A 14,192-nucleotide genomic window follows, 5' to 3' on the forward strand; every position below is an offset into this window, starting at 1 on the left:
GGTAGTGTAGACATACCCTGGCTGTTCTTGACGTACATTTAAATATACAGTAAGTTACACAGCATAAATGGTTTAAATCAGTAGCCCTGCTGTTTTTCACAATATCTTTAATTTCTAGTCATTTGATCAATTTAGTTTAACCTCTTACCAAAGCTTCTCTCTAAACAAAAAGTTTGTCTTCATCTGCCAAACCAGGGAAGTCTCATTAGCTCCAATCCAAGAGTAAAAATGGTCCTGTGTTCTCTTTTAGTCAGCAAGAACTAAGGAGTAAAAGAGGAAGTCTTGTGGGAACTACTTAAGTCCCAGGTGATTCAGAGTGACATACAAAATCTTTTAGGCTCCTGAACCGGAATACCACCTGTTCTGATAGTGATAGAAATGTAGCCGTGTTAGTCTGGGGTAGCTGAAGCAAAATACAGGACAATGTAGCACTTTAAAGACTAACAAGATGGTTTATTAGATGATGAGCTTTCGTGGGCCAGACCCACTTCAGCCTGGACCACTCTACACGAGAGATCCACTTCCTGGACACCACAGTACAAATCAACAATGGAAAATTAGACACCACTCTGTACAGAAAACCCGACTCATACAGTTACCTACAAGCTTCCAGCTCCCATCCAGAACACACCACACGATCCATCGTCTATAGCCAAGCCCTTCGATACAACCGCATCTGCTCTAATCCCACTGACAGAGACCAGAAGCTTCAGGATCTCTACCAAGCATTTATAAACCTCAACTACCCACCCGGAGAAATAAATAAGCAAATTGAAAGAGCCAGACGAATACCTAGAAACCATCTACTTCAAGACAGACCCAAGAAAACCAACAATAGAACACCACTTGTCATCACCTACAACCCCCAACTCAAACCTGTCCAACACATTATCAATAAACTACAGCCTATACTGGAACAGGATACCATACTCCAAGAGGCTCTGGGAGACAGACCCAGAGTCTCCTATAGACATCCACCTAACCTCAAGATGATTCTTACCAACAACCACAGGACATACCACACTAATACCAACCCTGGTACCTTCCCTGGCAATAAACCCCGTTGCCAGCTTTGTCCACATATTCATTCTGCTGATACCATTATTGGACCTAACCAAGTGAGTTATAAGATCAAGAACACATATTCCTGCGCATCCAGAAATATAATTTATGCTATCATGTGCCGAAAGTGTCCGTCTGCTATGTACATTGGACAAACATTTCAGACACTTCGCCAAAGGATTAATGCCCACAAAACAGATATCAGACAAGATCACAAAGAAAAAACAGTTTCTTACCATTTTAACCATAAAGGACACTCTCTCAATGACTTAACCACCTGCATTCTGCTACAAAGACCTTTTACATCTGCACTTGAAAGGGAATCCTCTGAACTGTCATTCATGTTAAAATTCGACACTCTCTGGGAAGGAATGAACAAATACTCAAACTATCCTACCCATTACCAAGATAGCTTCCCCAATTATCACCTCTAATACCATTAGCTCACAGACATCCCACTCTCCCCACCTCTAATATCATCAATTCACAGACACTTACCTTCCTTCCCCCCCTCCCCCCGCATCCCTCTCCTGTTCTGAAATGTGATTTGTCCTTTTCATATGTGTTCATTTTTTTAAAATTGTATCCTTTGGTATATATGGTTGTGACTATTTTCTTCCACTATTTGATCTGAGGAAGTGGGTCTGGCCCACGAAAGCTTATCATCTAATAAACCATCTTGTTTGTCTTTAAAGTGCTACATTGTCCTGCATTTTGCTTCACCTGTTCTGACTCACTGATTAAATCCACTGGGTCTATCTGCCATGAGTCAGTAGAGTCCCTGTAACTCACTGTAGAGTCTTAGAATATGTTAATTTACTTCAGAATGTGCTCTAGGGAAGAATTCTATACTAGCAAGGAGATTGGCTGGTGACTTAGTAGGCCTTTCCCACATCTGCTTTTCATGGTGTGTTGCTTTTCTGCTTCTTTTTTTTTCAAGTTATTAAGACTATAGGAAACAAAATATCAAGGGAAAGAAGAACAGATAAAAAATAAAAGAAATTAAAACATGTGTAAACTTCCTCCAGAAAGACCAAGATCAGTGCTCAATAGCATTGTGAGTAAGCATAAACATTTAAAATATGTGTGAGTGGTGGGAACTGGTAATGGGAGAGCTACTCACTTATGTCCTGCTATTCCATATGATTACTGGTATTTCAGCTGGACCTGTGCTATTGACTTGTGCTTTTGGCTGTATAGGAGATGGTATTAAGGATCCAATTGATGAGCAATGACAGATCACCCCTCCCCCCCCACACACACTGAATCCCATAGATATCAGTTAGGCTAAGTACAGGAGCAGAAATGCATGCACACTTACTACAAGATATTGAGTTAAGCCTTCAGGAAGTTTAAAGGCAAAAAGGTATGCTGCATGTAGCAATTATAATAATACATAGATGCTCTAGTGATAAGATTTTTGTATATATAGACATCAAATATTGTTTGGTGGGCTGAAAGAGTGACCTAGAATGGACAATGATGCTCTCAAGGTGTGATTCCAGCATTGTATTGTATTATCAGATACTTCCAAATGCAAAAGAGTTTCTTTAAACCTCTATCACATACTCTCTGTCTCTAATTCATATACATAAGGTATATACATGTACAGATTGAACCTTGCTGGCCTGGCACCCTGAGGATCTGACTGGTTCTGAAAGAGGGAGTTTGCTGGACCAAGGGAGGTTGGCCCCTCTGCTGATAGACTCTAGGCTTTTCTGGGATCTGTCAGCAAATTGCCAGGCTTCTAGAGTGCCCCTGGGCCACTGGCTTCCCAGCTCTTTGGCCATCCCCGGGCTGCTGTGGCTCCACTTCTCCAAGGATGCCACACTCAGCTGCTCTGGGGCAACCAGAGCTCTGCTGTCCTGGCTGCCAGGGCTCTGCTGTCATGAATTACCAGGGCTTCACTGCTCTGCGTCTGGATGGGCCTCCCAGCTCCTCAGCCAGCCCTGGCCCTGCAGGGACTCTACAGTTCCAGGGCCGCCAAAGCCCAGCTACTCCAGGGATCCTGGGGTTCTACTGTCCAGGGGTCACCAGGGCTCTGCTGCCCCAAGGCCGCTGGGGCTCCTCTGTCCTGGGACTGCTAGGACTTCATTGCTCTGGAGTCACTGGGGCTCTGCTGTCCCAGGGGCTACCGGAGCTCCATGGGACTGCCAGCACTTTGCATCCCTGAGGGTGCCCCAGGACTCCAGGCCTCTGCTGCGCTGAGCCGCGGCTCTCTAGTCCAGAAGCTCTTTGGTCCAGCAACGTCTGTGCTCCTTCCTGCCAGACCAGAGAGGTTCAACCTATATAATGTACTTTATATATTTTAACACATTATGCAACATTTTGTGTATAAAAATATTTTGATAAAATCTAGTTTTTATGTATAAGCTGAATTTCAATAGAAATTATAAAGACTCTATGACAGCAGTCTACTCATATATGCATCTATATGTCATTTTAGAAAAGCATGACTCATGACTTTTTGCTACTAAACTGATTAAACTTAAACTGACAGGAGAGTCACTGATCAGATTGATGTTCTCAATGTCCTACATTCAATAGAGTTTACTCTTGATTTATTAAGTTTCTAGATAAACATGATTTACCTAGTTTCTTGTGCACCTATTTTTTCTGTGCTTTTTGGTAATTGGCATAGTAGAAAGATTATCAGTGCCTTTATATTTCTGTTCCCTCCAAGGTTACTATATGTAAAAAAACCCAAAATGTATTTCATTTCCTATTATAGTCATTGTTTTTGTGATTTTAATTATTTTGATTCATATTTTCTAATAATGATGGAAAATGTTTGTTTTGCTAAATTTTATCACACTTAACAGAAGGCTACTCTGGAGTATTAAACTTTTTCTCTGATGGTGTAGAAGTACAGAATGATACCTTCAACAAATGCATATATTTATTTTTTTGTTTTTGGTTTTTTACTTATTGACAAACAAAGCTTACGATGAATAAAGTACTTCAACTATCAGTATAGACTTCTGTTCATGATTGCTATATGTGACAATGTTACAATAACAGATTAACACATGATAAGTTTTGATTAATGCAGATTTACAGGCCTATTATTATTATTAATGAATCAATGTTATCTTCTGTTCATTTTGTACTTTGCCAAAAATGAGTATTTTATTAGATTAAAAAAACATTGCAGTAATGAATGAATGTCAGTCACATAATTATCAGTCTGCTCCTCATCAGAACTTCAATTTGAAGTTTTGTTTTTCGGTTAGAATTACATTTAGAGACAACTGCATGTTAAAACCATCTTTTGAGTTATGTAAAGGAATTCCCTCTGTCTAAATGTTCCAAAGAAAATTTGTAACAAGCTATAGAGGGAGTCCTATGAATTCTAATGAAAAGGCTGATGTGATAAACAAGAACTCTAGAAAGAGCTCTGCAATTGTCAGTACTGTGGACTTCAGGTATTGGAGGTCAATCAGTGAACAGTGCCAGGTGTGACAGAAGTTTCTCTTGAGGGGTGACGATGGGGATTCAGGGATGTAAATAATTAAAATACATGTTTCCTTAAGATTTGAGGTTAGTTGTATTCAGTGCATGGGAGTTGATCTGGGAGGGTCCCCATTTTGGAGTGATATAACATGCCTCTTGACACTTTAGTGGGTTAGTCTGAACCCTCTTGTTCTTCTCAGCTATTTAGTGGCACTGCTTTAGAGGAAGACCACAACCTTAGCATACTATGCATGGTTTCTCTGTATCACTTTCTTCTGCATCACTTGAATCTATGGCAAATTACAGAAAAAAAAGAAAAGGAATGTACCTACATAAATAATATGATAAGCATCTTTCCATAGGCTCCTTTTGGTGTCATTGTAGAAGTATGTCTGTGAGAGATACAGCAATGTGATATCCTCATAGGAGGATATGTCCTGTGTTAGTAAAAACTTCCTCCATTAAGGAAGAGGGAGGTTTTTGATCTCCCCAGGTCTAGTGTTTTACAATGGGTGGCAAAATACACATTAGAATTTGATTAAATCATCTTAGACTTTAAAGTAAGTTTGTATATACATCGCTGTGTCAGCTCATTAACGCTTGGCCAAAGTACATAGTAAATTTGTTATTAAACTTCCTCTCTTCTCCTGTGGAAGTCAAGCACAATCATAAATTCTTCCTTCCTTGAATTTGTTTATGCTAAAGTCTTTTCTTTCTCCAAATTATGTTAGTTTTGGTACATACTGTTCTTTTGTGAATAAGTGATTTTTTTTATTCTCATGGCTTAGACAGACAAACATTTTGCAAACAGACATTTACTTAAATGTTCTTGTATTCAGTTACCAGTTCCAGGTAATACACCAGGCAAATAGAAGTCATTTTTTTACTATTGATGTAAGTTAGGTAAGAAATATTGAAACAAACACAAATATGACAGAGACTAAAAATTAAAGGGGGTGGACATAATAAACAGCAAATCCACTTAGGCATTATTATATGGCTGGCAGACTTTACGATGGCCAGGCAAGAGATTTAAAAAATAGCAATGTGTCATAAGCAGTTATTATATTATGTAGGTACATCTTGAGAAAACTTTCAGTTTGAGTCAAACACCTGCCTCTCCTGTAATAAAATGTAAGAATTTTAATATTTCTTTGATTGTGAGGCCACATCAATTCAGTTCTCTTATCAACTACTTGTTTTTAAATGTAAGAAATGTAATTTTGTTGTTTTATCAACTTTTTTTTAATGTAAAGAATGTTTCCTACCTCCACTAATACCATGTCAAGAAAGATGGCTGAAATACCCATTCTATTTACTGGAATAATATAGTATTGTAAATCTCATATGATCTCAGTGTGTTTTGAACTCAATAGTTCCTAGTGTGAGCTTTATTAGTACAGAGAAACAACATACTTGCCCTCTCTTAGCAGATCTATATATTGGTTTTGATTTTTCCGCTCAAATTATCTATGTAATTTTAATTTTAGTTTTCAAATCAATAAATTATCTTATTCTTATATTTCTCTGATATTACAAAATATACACTATCCAGAGAATTTTTCTCTTCTCTTCAATGTCACTTACATTTTCTTATTTTCAGACTGGACACAAATGACTGATGGGCTTCTCCTCCCCTCCTTAGTTATAGTAACTCTCAAGTAATTGATTTTTCAAGCCTACTTTCCACTTTTCTAAGTTTCTTTACAACTTTTTTCAGTGTCTCTTTAAACACTTACTGCTTGCCTACTTTTCAGTGTAATGTAGCATTAATGTCAATTCCTTTTATTGTAATTATAATTGATTGGTTTTTCCAGGGCACACTTAGGCCATGTCTACACTACAGATAAGACTGAAGCAGCTGCAGTCGATCTTTCGGGGTTCGAACTAGCAAGTCTAGTGAAGACATGCTAATTCGAACTGAGATGGCACTCCGGACAATTCCAGACGTCCTGCTTCTATGAGGAGTAAAAGAAGTCAAAGGGAGAGTGTGCTCCCTTTGACTTCCCACAATGTGGACAATGCCAAAAATTGAGTTAAGATACTTTAACTTAAGCTATGTAATTAACGTAGCTGAAGCTGTGTATCTTAATTTGAATTTATTCCCTAGTATAGACCAGGGGTTAGAGAGTTTTTACTATGTCAGAAGTTCTTACTATTTCTACAGTTTTTCCCTTCAAGGGTATGTCTACACTGAAGAGTTTTTCCGGAAAAACTGCCATTTTCTGGACAAACTACACTTATGTTCACACTGCAATTGTGTTCTTTTGACAGAAAGTTGAAAGAACGCAGGGTTTTTTCCAACAGTGGCAAACCTCTTTCTTTGAGAAAGAAGCCTTTTTCCAAAAGAGCTCTTTTGTAAATATGCGTGTGTGAACGGGAAAGAGGGTTTTTTTTTTTCCGAAAGAAGAGACCTTCAAGAAAAAGCACATAAGAACATAGAATGGCCGTACTGGGTCAGACCAAAGGTCCATCTAACACAGATGCCCTGGTGACCACTCCATCCATAGTAATCACAACTTAAATAATGTGGACACTATCTTTCGAAAAAGCAGCTCGTTTTTTTGATGCACTTTTGCTATATGAACACTCTCTTCTTTGAAAGAAGTTTTCTGGAAGATCTCTTCCAGAAAAGCTTCTTCAGAAAGAAGACTTCAGTCTAGACATGGTCCTACAAGTACTGGAAAGATTTCTTGAAAGGATAACTTTCAAGCCAGTAGATATATTTGAAGTGTGACCCCTATGTAAAGTTCAGTAGTTTGGAACTGATTTTCAGCTTTAGCCTATAATTTGAATCCAATCATATGTCCTGAGAGAGAGAATCTGTCTCAATTTACATTTTATTACACAATATGAGGACTCATCACTGAGACTTAGACAATATACATTACAATGTACTATTGCCCATAAGAGTATTACTAAATGAATAGGGAGAAAAATTCTCTCTCCGTTCAGAAACTGATACTTTCAGGTAAGCATATGGGGTTTTGGTAGGAAAACATACAGAAAATGTGTTAAATCATCCATGTTTGATAAGAAAAGAAAAGAGAGACAATGGACTGGATTCTAATCTCAGTTATGCTGGTATAAGCATAGAATACCTGAAATGATTTTTACGGAGATATTTTCTAGTATAACTAGAATCAGATTCTGTTTCTTTTTTTTACAATGTACTGAAAGCTGCAGAGCTTTGTATCAAGATGCATTATTTGCCGATAGTTATGGGTCTTTCTCTCTCTCTCTCTCTCTTTCTTTCATGGTAGTTATTTTTTAAATAGATATACTTTATTTTTTTAAGTTGCAGGACTTACTTTGTTTATTATTACTTTAAACTATATTACATTATAGAGTTAAATGTTGGTATTGTATACATTGGATTGGTATAATCGTAATGGGTCTAAAATATTGATGCATGAATCTGAAATATCTTCAGTTCAAACTGCTGAAATATAGAAAAATAGGTTCATGTCTGAATTTTTGTAATATGTATTTTCTGTATCTGTCCAAAAGGTGTGTCAGCAGATTAAGGAAATTCTGATCAGTGGTTGGTAGGAATCTCTGCAATTACCCTGTAGCTCACCCTCAGTTGGTATGCCCACAGGAATGAAGTAATGTATTTCATGCTAAGCAACATTTTTTTTCTGGATGCTTACAAGAAGGGTTAATGAATCAGCATGTCTTTTGGATGGCCAGAGGGGATTTTTTTTTTTTAGTTTTAGCAGTTCAGGCCCTGATTCAGCAATGCACTTAATCACGGGCTTAAGTGCTATGCAGAAGTCAATTCTCAGCTAGCAATCTTTGTTCCCATTGTCTAGATTCTTTATTTCTTTCAAATAAAAGATCTGATTCTCCCCTCACATCTGTGAAACTCAGTGGAGTTACATGAAAGAAAACAAGCTAAGTGAAATCAGAATAAGAGATAAGGGTTCTTTTTGTATATCGCATATATTATGTGTTATATGTATGCAACAGATCCCTTATTCCTGCCAAAGCCAGTCATGTTTGGTGGGATAAAAAAGCCAAATTATTTGGGCTTCTTCAACTTTGCATAGGAGCCAAATGTTTTTTGTGTTTTGTTTTGTTTAGCCTGGTGAAGTCTGCCTTGATAAAGGAGATGTTTACAAACTTCTTAGAAAATCAGAGTGCAGCAATATTATGCATGGGCTAGGCTGGTAATAGCTAATCATAAAGCCAGCCCTTATGCTTGTTTTCTAGCATATATTGCATGCCTTGCTAGATACACTTTACTATGATGATACTCAGAGCACAGTCTGGAGAAATTAATTTAAGATAACACAGTTCATTTTTTACATCTTGCCAATCCTAGTCATATCATTGACACCACTGATACAATTTGCTATGAGAAATCAATTACAGGAAGCCCCACTGGCAAAAGTATGCCTAATGGGAATATACACATAATTCTGGGTTTGTAACTGTGGTTTGTTGTTACCATTTGAGCTTAAAACAGAGCTGAAATGCCCAAAAAAGGCACAGAAAGGGAGGTCAGAGGCTTTATTGCATTCTCTGCACATGTTCTGGAAATGCATAGAAGTAAATACTGAGGCTAGGTCTACACTAGGGGATAAATTCGAATTAAGGTATGCAACTCCAGCTATGTTAAATACATAGCTGGAGTCAAAGTATCTTAAATTGCACTTTGGTGCCATCCACACTGCGGGAAGTCAAAGGGAGCACACTCTCCCTTCGACTTACCTTACTCCACATAGGAGCAAGACTACTGGCACTGACGGAAGCACCTTCTCAGTTCAAATTAGCATGTCTGCAACAGATATGCTAATTTGAACCCCAGAGGATTGACTGTGGTAGCTTCGATTTTCTCTGTAGTATAGACTAGCCCCGAATGAATGATGCTCCATGGTGGGAGGATAGCAGGAATGGGAAGTGGACACTCTAGCCAATATGTTTTCCATTGACACCAGTTGATTTCTATGCAGGATATCGATGGTCTTGGTTTTCAGAAACCAGATGAGCAAAATACAAACGTTAATTAGACAGACGCCAACAGAGGTGGATTTGATTTGCTTATGAATTCTTGGGCTTCATAATTACTTGCCCAAAGATTAGTAAATTTTAAGTAGATATTACTGATAGCTTTTAGAAACAGTAGACTGCAACTTTTCACTATCAAAAGGTAAAATCAAGCTTTACTTTAAAGCTGTGTTTTAATTAAAAAGACACATCCTTAAGACACTGGAGCTATGTCAGTGTGCACCAGTTGAGAATCTGTCCCAAAATGTCACATCTCTATAAGTAATTAATTGCTAAATATAACTCCAGTGATTGGTTTAAATGTTCTGTATCTGATACTGTATTTTATTCCCTGAATAACTATTGCGAAGTAATACTCCCTCTCCCTCTAGGATAGACACGGCTTTAAGGCAAGTATCGGTACTATGGCTACATCTAGTCTGCACCTCTGGTATCCCAGAAAAGCAATGCCAAGTCCAAGGAACTCAGCGAAATTGGAACTGGAAAATTTTTTGAAAAAGCGGATGCACTCTTTCGCCGTCCCTGTAAACCTCGTTTTAGGGATGTGTCAAAAGGAATGTGTCAAAAGAGCACTTTTCCCCAAAATTTGGCACCATGTAGATGAACCAAATCTCAGAAAAGCCTCTTTTGACAGTAAAGCAGAAAAAGATACACCATTTGCATACTGCAAATTGCGTTTCTTTTACCAACTTACCATTGCAGTGTAGACCTCGCCTTTATGTCTTCTAATGTCTTCTGGTAGAATGTTGGAGTTTGTTCTCTATTGTGATTATGATTTATATGTAGGATAATATGTATTTGTTAAAATCAGTATACTAAAGCAAAAAAGGACACTATTTGAAACATTGTTTCTTCTTTTTATTTACAGCTTAGCTGGAAAATAGACAAAGCCTGACAATGCCGCCAGCAACAACAGAACCACAAAGCACTCCCCCAGATGGAGGATGGGGCTGGGTTGTGGTCTTTGGGGCTTTTATCTCCATTGGATTTTCCTATGCATTCCCAAAAGCCATCACAGTGTTCTTCAAGGAAATTCAGGAGATCTTCCACACATCATATAGTGAAATAGCTTGGATATCATCAATTATGTTGGCTGTTATGTATGCGGGAGGTAAGGCATTTGAGAAACTACCAAATAGTATAGCTATTTAGAGTTTTGTGTAGTTTTAAATATTGTAAACTTAATTCCTGTTGCTTGTGCACATACTCACCATACACTGACTTATCATGGCATAGTTATAGCTACTCCATAATTAAGGTTGCATCTATGTTTCCATCATTAACCCGAATATTGAACCAACTCCTGATCTATTTTTTTTCTAAAAAGTAATATCAGTGAAGGCTAGGTCTGGAAGCAAGGTAAGGTTGTTATACTTGTCCTGGATTGGACAAAAAGGTTCTTCTAAAAGATTCTAATGTTAGCACTTTATAGTCAAAAAGCCCTCCCAAAATTACTCACTCACTCACTCACTGGTTCATCTAGTTCAGATAGAGGTCTTGATACTTACTGCAAGGTGTTGAGCATACCAGTGGGGTGCTGAGTGCTTTCATGCTCAGAGCCTCACAAGAGTGCCCCGTACCAAGTATTAGTTGATTGAACTTAAATTTAGAAAATTCAGATTATATTAATATCAAATGTATGTGCCCCCTGTGGTCTCTCTGATGGCACTTTCCCTCAGATATTAGATTTCTTGTTCTTACCTGTCTTCGGTGGAATCTCATGACTCTTAGACCAAGACCTATGTATACCAGATGCTTATTGCCCTGGAAGTCCTACTGGTTTTCAGGTATCTGCAGTTCCTTCCTTTGAGGATGGAAAGGCCAGTGAATAAATATTACAAGATATCATGTTTTTTAAAACAAACAAACAAACAAACAAACAAACAAACAAACAAACAAACAAACAAACAACTGCATTTAAGGCTAGAACAGATAATTATTACACATTAGTAAAAAAGGACTAAAAATAAAACTTGTACACATATCTATCTTACCTAAAGTACTAGAGTCCCACAACGACAGCCAAAGCAAACTTTGCTTCTTCAGGCATCCCCATGAGCTGTTCTGTCTGAGTATCTTTCTCCATACCCTGGAAAGTACAATTTTAAAACCCTGTTGGGTTTCTTCATTCTCTGGGAACTTCTTTAAGTGTTGGTGGGCTTGGCTCCCCTGATCAGACAAGTACTATAGTTTCTCCAGGGGATTAACTCAGAGTTATCAGAGACAGTAATTCTGGTTTTGTCATTCAATGGCAGTGGAAGATAATATGTGACTATTATAAGACATCACCTTCCTGTCTGGAATGTTCCACATGGTCCTTCAAGGGACAATGTTTAGTCAACAAATATTTGTACTTAAAATAGGCCAGTTGCAGATTAAAGGTATGTCTATACTGCATCCCTCTGTCGGCAGAGGGATGCAGATTAGGCAGGTCGACATTGCAAATGAGGCAGGTATTTAAATATCCCGTGCCTAATTGGCATAAAAATGGCCCTGCATTTTGCCTACTCAGCACTTTGTCGGCAAAAAGCGGCAGTCTAGAGGCGGATCTGTTGAGAAATAAAGCTTTAATATCAGGCCCTTTAAACCTAAAAATAGCCTATTAAATAATTGCTAGACTTATGATTTCATTTTTAACAAAGTAAGATCCTAGCCCCTTTCCTTATAGACACAGACCTCATAGCTCCTGGCCTGGGATGTTGAGGTAGGAGTCCTAAGGCAGGTAATGGAGTGACTATAGTACTTTGTACCATGTCTGTTCTGGGGAAGGCTGAAGGCTCTTGCATTAGCTCCTTCTCCATGAAAAATCTGGGAGGCATAAAAGTGTCTTAAAGCCATTTTTGCTTCCTTTTCCCCTTAGCTGTGACTTCTGTGCAGGGCCACTGAGGGCATGGAGTCTGTTTTTAAAATGCTCTTCCCTGCAAAGGTTTGTAAAAGGTAGATTTTCCCAAAAACCTTAAGTAAGGCCACTAGGGAATTACTTCAAAATAATTTATTTTGAAATAGTAACTCCTGAGATACCTATTTTGAAATAAGATTATTTCCTAAGGAAAGTAAGAGTTATTATTTCAAAATAACCAGCCCCTTATTTTGAAATAACGTGCTTGGTAGTGTGGACACTCTGCTTGTTATTTCAAAATAACTTCCTAGTGTAGACCAGAGCTAAGTGTTTTGTTCCCCGGGATTAATGTTTTAATTTACAAAACCATCAATATAATCTGTCAGTTTGGCCTTTAATTTTTCCCAGTACAAATGCTAATGATGTAATATTCAACAAAGTGAGTATTCATTTTAGTGGACCACAAAGCAGTTTATTTATATTACCACTTATTTTTATTTAGTATTTCTTCAAATCCGATAGCCGGCAATTTGCGAATTTCCCATTTAATCTAGACTAACCAAAAGACACCTCAGTCAATGTAAATAATGTCAGTACAAGAAAGCTATGTGAAGCTATTTTGATGTCTTGTTACAATACTAACAGTGGTCAACCCTGCCCAACATAACCTTTCTTTGAAGCTACAGCTTCTGTATAACTACTTCCTAAAAAATAAACCATTTAGACAATCACTGGCAGAATATGAAATAGGCAATCCCTAAGAAAAATATTTGAGAAAGAAGTCATTCTATTGTTTCCCCTCTCTGATATGGTCATATTTGCATTCTAGCATTTGATGTACTGTAATCTGAAATAAGCAGGAGGTACAAGCTGCACTGTTTATTATGAAGTGAAATAGGCATATCTAAAAGGTTCCTGGTACACTTTGTTCATCATACTGCTAATTAAGGTAATTTGAAAAAAAAACCTTAAGATCTGACAGTCATTATGGCTTAGCTTTCAATCTGCTAATCACCTCAGTGGGGTCACTGAGTAAGTTAGATTCTTTTCAGAGGTTCTTTGCTTTAGAGGCTGCAGCCTCTTGCAGTAATTGCATCTGTGTGGCAGTAGCAAGATATTAACTTACCTTTCAATGTTTGAAAAAAATGAAACTATTAAAAGGCATTCAGCAAAGAGCAAAAAGAATGTTAATTATGTTTGTCACTTACTTCGTACTTAGAATAAATGGCATTAAAGTATAGCAGGCCATCTGGCAATCCATATGGTCTCCCAGAGTCCTGGTGAATTCTAACAAATAGGTCAAGCAAGGTGTTCATCCCATTAGGAAAGCACTAAGCAGAGACGGCAAACAATATGAATTAAATCAATATGGAATCTTTCCCCCCTTTCAATCTGATATAATGCACACTTATATGGTTTTAACAATGAGCACATATGAGCAATCTTTATCGTTTTTTAGTTATTTTCTGTTTGTTCAAGCTGATTAAATTGCTAATGCTGAAAATAGAGTCTTCTGTGTGATCATAGTACATAGACAATGGGCAGCCAGTGGCAGTGAGAGCTACCCATATTGTTCAGTCTGTGTAGTCTGAATCATCCTCTCTAGAGAAGAGCAGTAGTTCAGTCTCCATGGCAACTCATTCTTCTGCCTCTCTTGAGCAGAAACTGTCAACTGTGTTAAATTAAAGGTGATGGTTTTGTGATGGATTCTTGATCATAAGGGACTGAGATTGAGACCACCTAACTTATTTTACTGGAGGCCAAGACACAAAACGTCATGATGTCAGTGGCTATAATGCAACTTATTTTTATCTACCTATAGACC

General features: G+C 37.8%; 1 protein-coding gene across 3 annotated transcripts in view; it reads left to right on the forward strand.

Annotated features, from left to right (window-relative positions):
* SLC16A7 (solute carrier family 16 member 7) overlaps positions 1-14,192 on the forward strand; it is a 134,494-nt gene that overhangs the window by 62,937 nt on the left and 57,365 nt on the right. For all 3 annotated transcript variants that reach the window (XM_075930718.1, XM_075930713.1, XM_075930720.1), the window contains one exon: positions 10,397-10,639. In XM_075930718.1, the coding sequence (XP_075786833.1) occupies positions 10,426-10,639 (214 nt within the window). In that variant the 5' untranslated portion in view covers positions 10,397-10,425. The remainder of the gene's footprint in view (positions 1-10,396; positions 10,640-14,192) is intronic.

Source organism: Pelodiscus sinensis, chromosome 1, assembly GCF_049634645.1.
Source record: "Pelodiscus sinensis isolate JC-2024 chromosome 1, ASM4963464v1, whole genome shotgun sequence".
Lineage (NCBI taxonomy): Eukaryota > Metazoa > Chordata > Testudines > Trionychidae > Pelodiscus > Pelodiscus sinensis.